This window comes from Orycteropus afer, unplaced genomic scaffold, assembly GCF_000298275.1.
Source record: "Orycteropus afer afer isolate SDZICR_OR568_19922 unplaced genomic scaffold, OryAfe1.0 scaffold00292, whole genome shotgun sequence".
Taxonomy (NCBI): Eukaryota; Metazoa; Chordata; class Mammalia; order Tubulidentata; family Orycteropodidae; genus Orycteropus; species Orycteropus afer.
In genome coordinates, this window is record NW_006921879.1 from 3,539,942 (window position 1) to 3,556,711 (window position 16,770).

Sequence of the window (16,770 nt, forward strand, 5' to 3'; positions counted from 1 at the left end):
CTTGTTGGATAAGACTCGGCAGCTTCGGGAGCCAGCCCCAGGAGAGAGAACGCGGCGGCAGCGGAGGTGGCGGCGGGGGAAAACAACTCAGAAGTTGGCAAGAGGCACCGCCCCTGCTCCGGGGCCGCCGCCTCCCCGCCCCCAGCCCTGGCATCCAGAGCACGGGTCGAGGAGCCCAGGCCATGGGGCCCCCTCGGGGAGGCGGCACCAGGTGGCCTGTATGCCTGGAGCGGCGTAGTCTCCCCACCCGGTAGACGACAGCAGCTTCGGGTCGCTTCCTGCACCTCCGGACGGCCCAGGATGCTACCCGCCAGCCTCCTTCTCCTCCTCTTGGGTAAGAAACCGAAACTAGACTACTCACCCGGCACCCCTCCCCCAGGGCTGTCACTGGATCCAGCTGCTCCAATTCCTTCCTCCTACGCGACCCCTTACCCCACACTGCCTGCCCTGTCCCCCGTTCCGGTCGCTGCACCCAGCGCTGCAGGCCACCACCCCCGGGAAGTCCCCAGGCCCTCCACTCAGCTGTCATCCTCTCCGGCTTCCCTAGACCACCGTACCCACCGTACAGGCCGTGCTGCGGGTCCTTCCTTCTACAGCCTTACCCCTGCCACACCACTCTCACCCATATACTGCCCGGAAGCCCCAGACAGCTTCCCTTGCTTCTTGAGCAGCTCAGGTAAAGAAAATTCCTAAGGGTGACTCACTCTCTTGCCCGCTTTCGCTCTTCCTGTAGGGGGCGCTCTGGCACATCCAGACCGGAAACTTTTCCCAAATCCCGGTGAGTGAGAAGGAAGCTTTTGTGGGCCCCCGCGGCCTTGTCAATGAGGGACCCAAGAGAACGTCTCTCTCCTCCCTGAATTCCTCTGGTACCTACCATAGTCCTGGAGTAGAGATCATCTTTTTTATTTTATAGAAAGAGAAACTGAGGCCCACTGTGGGCCCTCACCTGGTAGTTATGGACTACATTTTGTTTTTTCCAAATATCCATGTTTGTTCTCCTTAGCTAGAATGTAGTCTTCCTCAGGTTAGAAGCAATATGTCCAGCTCCTTCTGGCCCAGTGGCTGGCACAAAGCAGTCCTCAGAATTATCTGGGATGTTAGCATTATTGAGGTGAAGCCATGGAGAGTGTGTGATGTAGGGAGGGGGAGGTGATCCTAAGGTGTGTATGGGGGGAGTACCCCCTTTCCCTTGTGAAGAGTCCAGACCTTTGGGGACCTCAAGCTTGGGGAGGGGTGGGGTGCTAAAGAACTCTTGATCAGTGTCCTGCCTTCCTCTCTGCAGCTTGTGAGGAGCCCCCAGAAGTGCTATTGGAAGTGCAGGGCACCTTACAGAGACCCCTGGGTCGGGACAGCCGCAGTTCGCCTGCCAACTGCACCTGGCTTATCCTAGGCAGCAAGGAGCAGACTGTAACCGTCAGGTGAGAAGCAGAACAAGACCCAGTTCCTCTCCCCGTCCTCCCCCCTCCACCATAGGAAGTGTAGGGATCACTTCTCCATGGAATTTCCATCCTTTTCTCCAGGGGAAGAGAATAATTCTATCTGGCCTAAAACAAAACAAAACAAAACACCAAATTCACTGCTGTGGAGTTGATTCAACTCAGCGACCTCTCCTTGGGTTTCCGAGGTGGTATCAGTACAGAAGTAGATTGCCCAACCTTCCTGCCGAGGAGTGGCTCGTGGGTTTGAACCACCAGCCCTCTGGTTAACAGTCAAATGCCTTAGGCGCTACACGACCAGAGCTCCCACTTATTTGGACTGGGGTAGCCCTGGGACATTTGACTTTGGTATGTCATCTCTGAAGGACAACAATCACTCTAGAGATAGTCCCTGCGCTCAGATATGATTGCTCTGTGAGGGGTTCTTCAATCTATTGCCCATCCCCTGCCTTACTCAGCTCAGAACCTTCTTCATCGTCCTCTTTTTTTTTTTTTTTTAATTGTGATCTCAGTGTAAATTTGCAGAGCAAATTCATTTTCCATACAACAGTTAAGACACATTTTGCATACAGCAGTGCATACACATTTTACTTCCTGACACTGATTGCAATCCCCATAATGTAGCACCTCTCCTTCTCCCTCCTCCTTTTCCCTCTGTCCCTCTTCCCTATGCATTCCTGACCTCTGAGCTATCTCCCTGTACAAATGCTGCCCTTCTGGTCTCCTATGGTTGATTGTTCTAAGGAATGTACCTACCTGGTGTAAACGTTCACCTTATATGCCTGTCTGTTGTTTGGCTGGAAACCATAGGAGTGAGTTCAATTCAGGTCCTAAGGGTCACTTGGGGCCATAGTCTCAGGGGTTTCACTAGTCTCTATCAGACCAGTAAACCTGGTCATTTTTATAATTTTGAGTTTTGTTCCACATTTCACTAGGTCTTTTTTTAACATTCCATGTTTTCCCAGGCTCCTCTGGATATGGGGTTTAGGTCCATGTTAAGTACCTGGCTATTTGCCTGACACAGTTCATTTCCCATGAATTTTAACTCAGAAGGGGGTAGGCCAAGGAGTGGGCAGTCTGGGAAGAGACTGTTGTGGCAGAGGGAGCAGAGTGCCATGGGGATGGCAGACCTCACCTCCTAGCATGAGGAGGAAATGGGGACTGTTCATTGAACTGTATGGACATTGCCAGTTATTGCTGGTGCCAACGTGGATGACAGTGTTCCAACAATTAGGAAGCAATAAATATATCCTATGTTCAGTCCCAGAGCACAAGTCATTTGTCTGAGGAGTTCCAGGATATACTTCATGGTTTCATGATGTCATTTGTCTGTTAAGACTATCCCCGTTGTGTATAGTAGAGCTGACAAGGGGCAAGGTTGTGGTGACTTCTTAGCCACAGCCAGCTACCCGGAGGGAACGAGTAGTTGGGCCTGCAGGATGGGGACCATGGTCACAGGGGATTTGGGTGAAAGTTTACAGAGCAATTGGCATAACATAACACATAAAAAACATTGTTCTATGTCCTACTTTAATGAGTAGCAACTGGGCTCTTAAAAGCATGCAAGCGGCCATGTAGATGCAATGATGGGTCTCTCCTTGTCCAGACCAAAGAAGAATGAAGAAAACCAAAGATGCACAGAAACAATTATGCCAAGGGACTAGTAGACCATGTGATCCTCAGCCTATATGACTATGTGACCAGAACTAGATGGTGCCTGGCTACCACTATCAACCACTTGGGGGATTGATGCAGGTGATCCTGGATGGAGTGGGAGAACAAAGTGGAACAAAATTGAAGATCATAAAAAAAGGGCCAGGTTTGAGTCTGATAGAGCCTGGTGAGACCCCTGAGACTGTGGCCTCTATTTACCCTTCAGGTCTAGAACTGAACTCACTTTTGTGGCTTCCAGCCAAACAAAAGACAGATATATGGGGTGAACATTTACATCTGGTAGATACACTCCTTGGAGTGATCAGCCATGGGAGAACAGAAGGGCAGTCAGTGTTTGAATAGGGAGATAGCTGCGGGCGGGCAGGAGTTCATGGGAAGGAAGGACACAGGGAAGAGGTAACTATGGGGAGGAAGTGGAAAGAGAGCTATGGGGGATTGCAGTCAATGTCATGAAACAAAATGTGTATGAACTGCTGTATAGAAAATGAATTTGCTCTGTAAACTTTCACCCAAATCACAATTAAAAAAAAAAACAAAACACTATCTCTATTGACTACAAAGGAATTCTGGTAAACTGCGTTTTCATTTGGCTGTTTGGTATTTTATTTGGATGGGCAGAAGCAGGTGTTTATGCTTCTTGGTATAGCAGAGATCTGGCATGCTGGTGAAGAAAGAAGCCAGCAACAGTCAAGAATATCTCATGTCTTGCTCTGGTCTACCCCTATAGGTTCCAGAAACTGCACCTGGCCTGTGGCTCAGAGCGCCTCATACTGCACTCCCCTCTCCAGCCACTCATCTCCCTATGCCAGGCACCAGCCAGCCCCCTGCAGCTGCCTGGAGGCAACGTCACCATCACCTACATCTATGTGGGGGGCAGAGCACCCATGGGTCAGGGCTTCCTGCTCTCCTACAGCCAAGGTAGGTTGGACAGTGGTGTCCATGAGACCACTGTAGTAAGCATTGGGAGCCACCAGGTGGACAGGGAGCTCCAGCTGGACAATGGTATCCTCAGGGTATTAGAGGCAGCAGTGGGGGCTCTAGGGCAGAAGGGAGAATCCTGCAGGCTCTGGTGCTTCATTCCATGATCTCCATGTTCCCTCTCTGCAGACTGGCTGATGTGCCTGCAGGAGGAGTTCCAGTGCCTAAACCACCGCTGTGTGCCCTGGTCCCAGCACTGCGACGGGATCGATGCCTGTGGGGATGGCTCCGATGAGGCAGGCTGCAGCTCAGACCCCTTCCTTGGACCAACCCCAGCCCCTGTCCCCACCCCACCCTGCAATCGCACCTTGGAGGACTTCTATGGGGTCTTCTCCTCCCCTGGATACTCAAATCTAGCATCAGGCTCCCACCCTCAGTCGTGCCTCTGGCTGCTGGACCCCCATGATGGCCGACGGCTTGCAGTGCGCTTCACAGCCCTGGATCTGGGTTATGGAGATGCAGTGCATGTGTACGATGGCTCTGGGCCCCCTGAAACTCCCCGGCTGCTGCGCAGCCTCACCTACTTCAGCAATGGCAAGGCTGTCACTGTGGAGACACTGTCTGGCCAAGCTGTCGTAGCCTACCACACAGTTGCTTGGAGCAGTGGTCGGGGCTTCAACGCCACCTACCACGTGCGGGGCTACTGCTTGCCTTGGGACCGACCCTGTGGCTCAGGCTCTGGCCTAGGGGCTGGCGAGGGCCTAGGTGAACGCTGCTACAGTGAGGCCCAGCGTTGTGATGGTTCATGGGACTGTGCCGATGGCACAGATGAGGAAGACTGCCCTGGCTGCCCACCTGGACACTTCCCCTGTGGGGCTGCTGGCACTTCTGGTGCCACAGCCTGCTACCTGCCTGCTGACCGCTGCAACTACCAGACCTTCTGTGCAGATGGAGCAGATGAGAAGCGCTGTCAGCACTGTCAGCCTGGCAACTTTCGATGCCGGGATGAGAAGTGTGTATATGAAACGTGGGTGTGTGATGGGCAGCCAGACTGTGCCGATGGCAGCGATGAGTGGGACTGCTCCTATGCCCTACCCCGTAAAGTCATTACCGCTGCAGTCATTGGCAGCTTAGTATGTGGTTTGCTGCTGGTCATTGCCCTGGGCTGTACCTGCAAGCTCTATGCCATACGCACTCAGGAGTACAGGTCAGTGAAATAGTACTGCTGGCTACTAGTTGCAGGGCAGGCTGTGGAGGAGTGGGGACTGTGCAGCCATAGGAGAACCATGAGGGTTCTCACCTGCAAGATAGGTTCTGGGTGATTGACTTGTGGGTCGGGTCCTGGGGTTGTCTACCTTAGGGACAGGTGTGCTCAGACTAGGGGAGGACAGGTCTAGATCCTGAAAGCCATCTGAAGAAGGCGGAGAACTCGTCAGGTGATTTTTGGAAAAGCCCTGGCATAGTTCTAGCTGCCCTGGCCTGGGTGTGAAGGGAAGCAGTCTGTCCAGGCCAGGTAGGCTGCCCTAAGGGAATCACCAGTGACTGAGCAGCCCTCACTCCTTCCAGCATCTTTGCTCCTCTCTCCCGGATGGAGGCTGAGATTGTGCAACAGCAGGCACCGCCCTCCTATGGGCAGCTCATTGCCCAGGGTGCCATCCCACCTGTAGAGGACTTCCCTACAGAGAACCCTAATGACGTAAGTTACTCTTCAACCCTAGCATCTCCTGGTCCCAACCCTACCATGACCCTGCCACTACACCCTGCTTCTTTCAGGCTTTGGGCCCTCCCTACCTCCAACTCCAGTGTCTGCCTCTTCTCCTTGCAGAACTCAGTGCTGGGCAACCTGCGTTCTCTGCTACAGATCTTGCGCCAGGATATGACTCCAGGGGGTACCTCAGGTACCCGCCGCCGCCAACGGGGCCGCTCAGTTCGCCGCCTGGTACGCCGTCTCCGCCGCTGGGGCCTGCTTCCCCGAGCCAACCCCCCAGCCCGGGCCCCTGACACCAGATCCCAGGGCACAGCTTCTGCTTCTCCTCTCGAGGCCCTAGATGGCAGCACAGGTCCAGTCTGTGAGGGTGGGGCAGTGGGCGGGCAGGATAGGGAGCAGGCACCCTCGCTTCCGGTCAAGGTCCCCCTCCCATCTGCTAGCGTGTCACCTGCCCTCCCTGAGGTCCCAGGGCCACTGCCCTCTGCACCACTGGAGCCATCACTGCTGTCTGGAATGGTGCAGGCCCTGCGGGGCCACCTCCTGCCCAGCCTGCGTACCCCAGGACCAACCCGGTCCCCAGCTGCACCCCATACGGTCCTGTCCCCAGAGGACGAGGATGATGTGCTGCTTCTGCCACTGGCAGAGCCAGAGGCCTGGGTAGTCGAGGCGGAGGATGAGCCACTGCTTGCCTGAGGCGAGCTGGTCTCCCAGGGGATGGTGGTCCCAAAGGTGACAACAGCTTCCCTTCCACCCTGTGTTGCAGTCTCAGGGGACTTGGTGGGCCTTCCATTGTCCCTGTGTCACTGCTGTAAACTTAGGTGTCCCTCAGGCAGGAAGAGGGCCCACACACAGCCTTCTCTGCACACAGCCAGAGATCGCAGTCCCTCTACCACCTTTGAACACACCACCACCACCAGTTGGGTGGCTGTTTTTAAAAAGTTTACTTTTTAAAGGGTTATAGGCCTGGACAGTCATCCTTGCCAAAGCCCCGCCCAAAAGTGACCTTATGCACCCGGATGCCAATTGGCTGGAGATGTTCCAGCCCCCAAGGGGAGGATTTGGGCAAGATCTTAAGTCTTGTCAGCTATAATCCTTTCTATAGGGACTGGCTCATAGAAAGAGCTTAACAAATGTATTTGTCCCATAATTGGGTCATTCCCTAGGAAGCCAAGGTAAAAAAAATAAAGGATTTATAAATTTAAAAATTTTTGCAAATTAGCTGAGCCTAAGCCCTGCCTCTGTCGCCACCTCAGCTTATTCTCACCTCACCTTACTCCATAGATGCCCACACTCTTCCCTCCACCTCCTGCCCTTCTTACCTATCTTCCAACCACTTCATCCTTGATTCTTACACGAAAAAAAAAAAAAAAACACAACTCACTGCCATCAAGTCAGATCCGACTCACTGCGAGCCCTCCTTGAATTTCCAAGGCACTATCACTACAAAAGTAGATTGCCCAACCTTCCTTCCAAGGAGTGGCTAGTGGGTTTGAACCACCAGCCTTCTGGTTAGCAGTCAAGTGCCTTAGGCACTACGCCACCAGAGCTCTGATTCTTAGACTACTCAGAAAGAAAAACCATTCTAGGAACCCTAAGGACCAACCCTCTCTCTTTCCACTTACTGCCCAGGGCCCAGATCTATAGTGACAGCAGGACTGAGCACAAAACCCCTGTACTTACTACTAGGCTGGAAGTCTGGAGAACCAGCTGGGCCCTGCAGCCAAGAAAGTTCCCATTTTGGAGTACTCCCAGAGCACAAATCACAAGAGCCGACTGTCCTGGTAAAACACAGGAGCCCTGACTCCTGCCCTTCATGCTCTACCACCAGCCACACAGTCTGTTCTAGGCAAGACATGAACTCTCAGCCAGAATGCCTCAAACAGGCAAAAACGAGTAAAGAAAAATCACAAATATTCAGGGTATGGAGATGCTTGCATCACCTTGGCCAAATCTAAGAGGTCTTCCTGGAAGAGGGCCCAAACTGGATTCTAAAAAATGCTGTCAGCAGTTGCAATAGAGCTATGAATTCTAGGTAGGATGGAAGCCCACAGGAAAGCAAAGTAGGTATGTGAGAGCCAGGGCTTTAGGCTAGACTCTGGATCTCCTGAGGAAAGAGGGCTGGCTGAAGTGCAACCAACACCCAGAGCTGAAGAGCTGAGGAGGATGATGGAAGGAATGATCGGCAAGAAATGTTGCAGTGCCAGGTTCTGGTGGGCAAGGTGACAAGCTGCTCTAGAGTTTGAAAGGACAATCAGGGCAAAGGATATAGAAGGAGCCCTTGGGATGGAAATGATGCTTCAGGAGCAGAGGTGAAGCATTGCCAAGAGAACCAGTCCCGAGGGGAACAGCCTCCCCTTTCCTGCCTGGCCTAACCTACCCTCACCTCTCCAGTGAAGGGACCCTATTGGTCCTTGTGAGCATCCTTACACACAGCACTAACAGCTTAATATTTCCTTGCTCCTAGTGAGCCAGAGCCTGGGGAAGTGCCCAGGATGGGGTATGGATCCCTGTACAGGCCTGGGACCCTGGCATCAGGGTGGACCTAAGCTCTTTTCACTCCATACTTCTGCAGATATTGGGGAACTCCTGAGAACTTGGTTCTTGGTTACTATCCTCCTTTTGGGCCCTTCCTCCCAAGAGCAAAAATCTCTGGATCTAACCAGAAATTTGGATCTAATCAGGCCTAGACAAAACAGTGAAGCAAGGAATGTTGATTTCCCTGCTGTTCTTCACCTGTTAGTTCTGACTCCCTGATTCACAGCCTGTGCTGAGAAAACCTGCCCCTCTCCTTGACCCCCAAGAGCCTTGATGTAGGTCCCACAATGTTTAGAGACTAGGCACTTTGGATTGTAGTGTCTATCATGATGGGACTTGAAGTTGCTACTATCTTTCGCTCAAACCCCCTAGCCTGATGTCCTCATTCCTTATCCTGCCCAGAGCTTTGCCTAGGGGCAATGACAACTGGGAAGTGGACAAAGATCTAAGGTCTAAGAATTCTCTCTCATGGTGGAATGCTTCAGAGTGCTGGAGGGAGGACTTTAGAGCAGAATTCACTAGAGAGGCCTGTGCTTATGGAATAGTGTGGGCCTAGGTGCTCTGTGAGGTGCCAGCAGTAACACTGTTTTTGTCAGAAACACAGAGTGCCAGGGAGAGGAGATTAGCCTTGCACGGGCAGAATGGAAAAACTAAGATAAAGAGGGTCCTCCCCAAGTGAGGGTGGAGCACTAAGGAGTAGTCACCCAAGTTCATTATCACCAAGGCTCAAAGAAAAAGAAATGAGGCAACTTCAAGCCCCATCATGATAGACACTACAATCCAAAGCGCCTAGTCTCTAAACGGTGTGGGACCTACATCAAGGCTCTTGGGCAGGGAGAGGGGCAGGTTTTCTCAGCAGAAGATGATCAGGCTGTGAATCAGGGAGTCAGAAGTAATGGAAGATACAAGAATTCAGCCTAAGAAGCAAGATCTGAGCATGAACCAACCTGTAGGCCCTGCTAGAAGAGAGGGACCTATAGCCACACAGCCTAAGTCTGTGGGAACATCAAGGAGGCTAACTAATTGAGTACCTGCTGAACGCCGGATACTTTACCATGTGCAGTTAACCCTCACAGCAAGGCTATTTCGTGGGCATGGTTCATTAACCCCATTTCACCAGGTTTGGGAACAGTTTCAGGAAAATTATGAGACTGGCCTGATCTCTGCTGATTTGTACCTGAATTGGTTCTATTCCAAAGCTCACCTTCACACAGATATGGGTGAGAGAACCCACACACCCACTGCCATCAGTTCGAGTCCTACTGATGGTGACCCAATAGAGTTTCTAAGGTTGTGAATTACGACCGACCTTGTGGTTAGCAGCCAAATGCCTTACTCACTGCACCATCATAGCTCCTTGGGTGAGAAGATAGCAAAAGACAATTCCAACTTCTACTAGTGAGCTGGGCAAGTTGTTTGAGGGGTTGGGGATGGAGCGATGCTCAAGAGGAAACTCAGCCTGATCTGGGGACTCAAGGCTGAATCGAGGGTTGGCAGAAGTCATGATAGACAATTATTGCTAGGGCCTGCAGCCGTTGATTCACCTTCATCTGGTGTCATAGAAATGAATCCAGCCACCTAAGTTTCCTTGGTACATAAAGCGCACTCCCTTACAATTTAAAACTTTAAAAAAAACTCATTGTGGAAGGAAATCATCCTGAAATGTTACACTCCTTTTCAGCACATGTATGATCTGATACAAACTCTTTTGATAGCTGAGGATCGTTCACAGAAAGCTATGGCATCTCTGCAGCGTTGTCTTCAGAGACTAACTATTGAGGGAACTGTTTGCCTTTATGCTAAATGGCATCAAACCACTTTAAGATGCTTGTGACTGCTTTCAAAGTTGTTGTAGGGTGTTGCCTCCCTTGCTACCAGGCTACCTGGGGTTACTTGCTGATCTAAAGGTGCTTCTAATCTACTAGTACAGGAACACACATGAGTGAGTGAAATTGTGAATAAAATAAGGATATATAGGCCATGATTGAGGACTTAAAGAGTCTATCCAAAATGAGCAAAATACATGAGTATTTTAGCGCATAGGAGCCCCTTTTGCTCCCTCTAGACCTTGCCCCTGTGTTGCCGTTATTCCTGAGGTGACTATTTGCCTCTTCCATTGGAAAACTCCACTGAGTGCTATACTATAGATTACTTCCAATAATAGAAGATGGTTGGAGTATTTGAGGCGAGGAAGGCAGCAAAACTCTCTGGCACTGGAAAGATGTGGGTAGGAGTCCTGGTGGCCCATTTCCACCTGCATGATTGATTCAGGGATAAGTCACCTACCTACCACTCTGAGCCTTCAGGTCATGAAGATGAAAGGAGATAATGCAGAAAGATGTGTAATCTGGTATAAACCAGGAGAGGAAAGCTGAATGTGCTGGGAGTGTCAGGAAGGAGAACAAGAGTGGGAACCAGAAGGGAAAGGGAACTGGGCAGGGAAGGCATGGTAAAGACCCACCATCCCAACTGCCTGTGTCTGCCTTCTTCAGCCACAAGGCTTGGTGGCTACCCCAGAGCGCTGTTACCGGCACCCCCCCACACACACACACACACACTTGAGATCAGGAGCTTTGAGAGGGCTAGATCCAGACCCCCCTTTTTTTCCTGCTCTGATTAACACTGGCTAGTGGGCTTAGCAGGGAACAATGGAACAGGGAGGAGGTTGCACCCACCTGAACCTAACAGCAAAAGGAAGCTGACCAAACAAAGCAGCTCTGGACTTCCTCAGAGTCCTCATCAGTACAGGGGCCAGGCTGGAAAATGGGTACTCCTGTGGGTTAGCTCTGAAGAGGTGGGGATGGGAGACGGTGGCAGGGAAGCTTCAGGAGTGGAGTACTCTCCTGTCCCTCCATCTCTTTTGACCTATTTTCATTTTGTTAGCCTTTTGCCTCTCCATTCAACCACTGAGCTGGATTACCTACTCTGGGCTGGACACTGGGCTAGAGGGCTGGGAATGCAGGGACAAATAGAGAGACACAGTCTTGGCTCCTAGAGAAAGAACTCCCTGACTCCTGCCATCCTTGGCTTCCCTATCCATTGACCCCCCCACCTCCCTGAGCCCATCTTTTCTGCACCTCTGATTTTGTTCTGCTCTTGCCTTAATAAGGTTCTGCAGTGTGTGTGTGTGTGTGTGTGTGTGTGTATACACGCTCTCAGAGGGAAGTGACACAAAGGAAAGGGAATGGGGAGGCAGAAAGGAGGGAATCCCGCTGACATCACTGCTCATTAGCATGTGTGACCTCATCGGGGGGCGGTGCAATTTCCCCAGGTGTCTGGGGGGGGGCATCGATGGGGAGGGTGGTATTTAAAGAGAAAAGCTGACAGTGCTACTGAGGGAGAGGGTTCTGCAAGCTGCCAGGCTGCACACACACACTGCTGCAAACAGAGCCCGACGCCGACATGGACATGGACACAGACACAGAAACCACAGCACTCTGCCCCTCAGACAGCTGCCGAGGCTCCCCACCAGGGATGCCCACGTCAGGTGAGAATTGACCTGGGTGGGTTCTGGCTGAAACCTTGGGGGTAGGAGCTGAAGCTGTGGTGGGGAAGTCAGAAGTAGGGGTCTAAGGAGCTGAACCCAAACGCAAGAAGGGAAGAGCAACTCAGGAAGTGGGGAAGAACCCACTTTCACGGGGATCATGTCTGGGCTAGGGTGGAGGGGTAGAACAACTGCCTAAATGCCCCCTCCCCCATCACACCCAGGAATTTGTTGGGGAACTGGTGTCTAGCCCCTAGGTCAGCCTCACTCCCAAGTGGTAGGGAAGGGCAACGGGGGAGAAGGAAAGAAAAAGGGCAGCCCACAAGCCAGGAAAACACAGGCAGGGGTCTCCTCTGGGACCGGTTGTAAGGGTTTCTTCTGGCTCCAGGAGGCTTTGGCTGCCAGCCAAGTATTGATCCTGGGCTATTTCCAGCCTCTTTCCATCCCCCTTTGTTGTGTCTGTTGTTTCTCTCACAATTACCCTGACCCATGCATTGTCATTCTGTATCACTCACACACACACACACACATACACACTCTCTCTCTCTACCTCTCTGTGAACACAGTACTCTCTCCTACTCCAGGACAGCCAGGAATATGTTCTTGTTGTTATGTGCCGTCGATTCGGACCCGACTCATAGGGACCCCTCCATGGGTTTCCGAGGCAGTATCCTGCGGAAGTAGATTGCCCCATCTTCCTTCCGAGGACTGGCTGGTGGGTTTGAACCACCAGCCTTCTGGTTAGCAGTCAAGTGCCTTAGGCACTATGCTACCAGAGCTCCCAGCCAGGAATATAGAAAAATTCTTAATACAAGCATGTACGGGGAGATGCTCACCTGTGGGGACCACAGGGAAGGGTGGCCTCTCTCACACCACATATCCACGAAGACCCAACACCCATCATCTCAAAGAGCAAAGTCCCTTCCTGGGAACAGGCTCCCCACAAAGTTTTTGACTCTGCAGGTATCCACTCACAGAGCTTTGGCAGCAGCTTCAGCTTCTCATCGCCACTGCCACTCTGCAGTTTGGGGATTGCCAGTGCTGGAAACAGTGGGAGACAGAGCCTCCAGGTGGAAGGAGAGGCAGCCTGGGGCCAGAGGCCTAGTCTGGGGGTGTGCCTGTGTGTCAGTGTGAAGAGTGAGTGGGTGTGCACGCTTGCTCACAAGTGCCACCCATGCATGGGGCATGTTTTGAATAGTTTGGCGGCTGGGACCAGATTGGAGAAGTCATCAGGTCAACTTCCTGGAGCCCTACTAGTTAAGGTTTCTGGAGAAGTTCCGTGTAAGAGGGCTGGCCAAAGAGTCGCAGCTCCTTCTGGCTCCACAGACATGGAATGGGCCTGGCAGGGCCAGTTAGGAATGAGTCCACTGCAGATGGCTGGACATACCCCATTCAAAGCTTCTTTCTCTTTGCTCCCCAGAAGTAGTTGCCACACTGCTGAAGAAGCCAGAGAAACTACTGGCAGGGTTGGACCGGAACACTCCAACCCCTGTCCCAGCAGCCCCCAGAAGAAGAGGCAGTATGCCTGTCCCCTACAAGCACCAGCTGCGGCGGGCCCAGGCTGTAGATGAACTCGACTGGCCACCTGAGGCCTCACCCTCTGACTCCTCTGACTCCCTGGGCTCAGGAGAAGCAGCTACAAACCAAAACGATGGTGTCTTCAAGGTCATGTTGGTGGGGGAGAGCGGCGTGGGCAAGAGCACCCTAGCAGGCACTTTTGGCGGTCTCCAAGGAGACAGTACTCATGAGCCTGAGAACCCAGGTATTTGGGGGAGCACTGCAGGCGTTAGAGAAGCCTCTGGAGTCCTAGTCAGTGACAGGAGTGCTGTGCTAATGGCATAAGCAGCCTCTGGAGTCAAGAACCCAAGAAAGGCTTCTCCAGTGCTTTTTTAGGCAACCTCCCTGGAGGGTGGTCCCTGGTGTTAGGCTCTGAGGCTTCCCAGGTAACCAGGTCTCAAAAAGTGCTGGGTAGCCTTCTAACAGGATCTGTTTCCTCTCCCTGTTCTCCCAACAGAGGACTCCTATGAGAGACGAATCATGGTGGATAAGGAGGAAGTGACTCTAGTTGTATATGACATCTGGGAACAGGTAAGAACTAAGATGTGGTTGTAAGTAGTGATGAAGCGTGCAAAAGCTGGGAAAGAGCAAGTCTGGCTGAAGGCTGGTAGGTTGCAACTTGTACTTGGAACCTAACCTTTCATAAAGGTTAGGTTGGGATCTAACCTTTATGTCACTTCAGAGAGCAAAGATCCATGAGAATATGCTACTGTGGTTGCGAAAGCCACTAGACCTTCTGACCCAGAGGAAAGTTAAGATCTGAACTGACAAACCCTGAGGCTCCAAGTCAAGCTCAGCATCCTGAAATTGACCCCATCCATAAATTTTTTAGTCTGGAAGAGTCTTGATTTGACAGAGCTGAGAGCTCTGGACTATCAGAGAAGTTTAAAAAAAAAAAAAAAAAAGTGAAGCCATCTGAATATTTGGGCATAAATTGTTATTATGTAGAAATGAGCTCTGGTAGTGTAGTGGTTAAGGCATTTGGCTGTTAACCAAAGAAGCCTGGTGGTTTGGACCCACCAGCCGCTCTGCAGAAGAAAGATAAGGCAGCAGTCTTCTTCTGTAAAGATTTACAGCCTTGGAAACCCAATGGAGGTTGCTATGAGTCAGAATCCACTCCATATGAGTTTTGTAGAAATGAGGCCAAATTACATGCACTTGGATAGTATTCTTTATTTTATTTTATTTTTGATAGTATTCATTTTTCAAACAACTTAAGCATAAGAAAGGATGGCAACCCTTGTCTAGAATCCTGTGTCCCCAATTCTCCATGTGGGGCTCAAATTACTATCTTCTCCATCCTCCGCAAGCACACTCAGGGTATGGAGATTCTGCCACTAATCAGTCCTGCATTCCTAAGCAAGTGGCATCTCCTTCACAGCCCATGTCTTCACCTTTGAGATACAGGTGGTAGACAGGATCTCTGATGCATAGAGCCTGAGCATTCCGTAACTCTCTGCCTATCTGCAGGAAGATGCAGGGGGGTGTCTGCGAGACCACTGCCTTCAGACCGGGGACGCCTTTCTCATCGTCTTCTCAGTCACCGACCGGAGAAGCTTCTCCAAAGTTCCAGAAACCCTACTTCGTCTCCGGACTGAGAGGCCCCACCACGACCTGCCTGTCATCCTCGTTGGCAACAAGAGCGACCTGGCCCGCTCCCGGGAAGTTTCACTGGAGGGTGTGTATCCTGAACAGAATCCCTAAAAGGAAACGTTCTCACTTCTCAAGTCTTCTCCGGAAGACTTGTTTAAGCCTCACTGGCATTTGGCCCCAGGCTAAGGGCTCAGGGCCTTGGGAATCCTTTCTATTCACTCCCCGTCACCTCTTCTGTGTGGCCCCTTTCTCCCTCCCCTCCGCATCTCCACTGCCCCACCCTGTGACTCTTGCCTTGTTCTTTCACTTGCGAGATTCATCTGCCCGGAATCCCGTCCTCAACACACCCGGAACCTCCCCAGACCCACTCTCGCCTGGGCCCAGTGCGGCCCAGTAGACGCCAGAGCCCATTCCTTCCTGCAGAGGGCCGCCACCTGGCCGGGACGCTGAGCTGCAAGCACATTGAGACCTCTGCCGCGCTGCACCACAACACGCAAGAGCTCTTCGAGGGCGCCGTTCGCCAGATCCGGCTGCGGCGGAGCCGGGGCCGCGCTAGGGCCCAGAGGCCCGAGCGAGGCAGCCCCGAGGGCCCCGCACCGCCAGCGCGCCGCGAGAGCCTCACCAAGAAGGCCAAGCGCTTCCTCGCCAACCTCGTGCCGCGCAACGCCAAGTTCTTCAAGCAGCGCTCCAGGTCGTGCCACGACCTCTCCGTGCTCTGAACCGCGGTCGCCATGGCCACCGCGGTCGCCATGGCCACCGCGCCCTTCGCTCACCCTTCGCCTCGCCCTACCCGGGTCCAGCTTCCTTTTGGAGGCCGTCTAGGAAACCAAAAAATCCCAGCTACCCGGGTGTGGCCGCAGGTGCAGGCGCCCAGCGAAGACCCGGGCCGGAGACGGGGCGGTGGGCGTCGCCCCACACACGCATTCTCTGGGTGCCTGCTGGCCCCAGAGTGCCTATTAGGAAGCGAAGACACCGACCTCCAAACGTGCGCACTGCGGGTAAAGATAGGAGTGGGGTCGGCGGGGGTCTGGAAGGAAGGTTTCACAAGATATTTTGTTTGTTATTAATGCGCGCATGACCACCTGCTCTGTAAAGAACATCTAAATCTAGAACTCAAAAAGTGCTTTGTAGATTACGGAATTTTCCTCCTTTGTACGCTGCGCGAATACACCTCCCTTTAAGAGATTCTTAAAGGTAAAAACAGGAAGACCCTTTTCAGAGACTTTTCGGCAAATGTTTAGCTCTTGTGTGCCGCACTTGTCCACTTTTCCCTTAACAAGGATCTTAAAGGTAAGGCCCAACAAGGGGCCTTTGGGAGAACTGATTTTGGGGTTTACCATTGCTCCATGCACTTCCCCTTTAAGATTATTAAAGGTACTGTGTGGACAGACTTTCTTCTTTGAGATGCCTGTGTGAAATGCTGAGCAGGTGGTAATCAGTCCCTTTTGGCCATGGCCCATGAGGCACCAGTAAGGGGCTACCCCTTCACTTTTCAATAAAGATTTTTTTTCTACTTCACCTGTTCCCTCGACCCTTTATTCTCAAATCCCCCTGGGGAAGGGATTAATATAGAAACACCTTTTACAGACAAAAAAACTCAGGCCCAGAGGAACAAGGAACCTAAACCTCTATGGAAACTCCAGAACTGACTTAAGTCAAGGCCCTCAGAAATAATTAGGTTTAACAACTACATTTAGGGATGAGAAAACTAAGACAGAGAGAGGAGCAGAGGTCTGCTGGAAGTCATTCAGTAATTTTGTGGCACAGTGGGTCCAGGGCTCCAGACTCGGTTCCAGCTTTTTATGCCACCATATCCTGTGGATAGCAAGCTAGAGGCAACACATAGCTCCCAGAGCTACACTCAG

At 52.0% G+C, this 16,770-nt stretch overlaps 2 protein-coding genes across 2 annotated transcripts; both read left to right on the forward strand.

Annotated features, from left to right (window-relative positions):
- Nucleotides 1–300: 300 nt before the first annotated feature.
- LRP10 (LDL receptor related protein 10) lies at nucleotides 301–6,429 on the forward strand. Its single transcript, XM_007951168.2, has 7 exons — nucleotides 301–334; nucleotides 734–778; nucleotides 1,283–1,418; nucleotides 3,838–4,028; nucleotides 4,218–5,235; nucleotides 5,595–5,724; nucleotides 5,854–6,429. The coding sequence occupies exons 1-7, from the start codon at nucleotides 301–303 to the stop codon at nucleotides 6,427–6,429; spliced, it is 2,130 nt and encodes a 709-aa protein (XP_007949359.1).
- Nucleotides 6,430–11,655: 5,226 nt separating this feature from the next.
- REM2 (RRAD and GEM like GTPase 2) lies at nucleotides 11,656–15,624 on the forward strand. Its single transcript, XM_007951171.2, has 5 exons — nucleotides 11,656–11,758; nucleotides 13,176–13,517; nucleotides 13,770–13,843; nucleotides 14,783–14,990; nucleotides 15,329–15,624. The coding sequence occupies exons 1-5, from the start codon at nucleotides 11,674–11,676 to the stop codon at nucleotides 15,622–15,624; spliced, it is 1,005 nt and encodes a 334-aa protein (XP_007949362.2). The 5' UTR covers nucleotides 11,656–11,673.
- Nucleotides 15,625–16,770: the final 1,146 nt, after the last annotated feature.

Bases quoted from the DNA above. Each gene is read 5' to 3' on its own strand.
- LRP10 (XM_007951168.2), top strand. From the start codon at position 301: ATGCTACCCGCCAGCCTCCTTCTCCTCCTCTTGG. The intron at 1,419-3,837 runs GTGAGAAGCAGA...CTACCCCTATAG, and splicing joins GAGCAGACTGTAACCGTCAG to GTTCCAGAAACTGCACCTGG. The intron at 5,725-5,853 runs GTAAGTTACTCT...TTCTCCTTGCAG, and splicing joins CTACAGAGAACCCTAATGAC to AACTCAGTGCTGGGCAACCT.
- REM2 (XM_007951171.2), top strand. From the start codon at position 11,674: ATGGACATGGACACAGACACAGAAACCACAGCACTCTGCCCCTCAGAC. The intron at 11,759-13,175 runs GTGAGAATTGAC...TTTGCTCCCCAG, and splicing joins ACCAGGGATGCCCACGTCAG to AAGTAGTTGCCACACTGCTG. The intron at 13,844-14,782 runs GTAAGAACTAAG...GCCTATCTGCAG, and splicing joins TATATGACATCTGGGAACAG to GAAGATGCAGGGGGGTGTCT.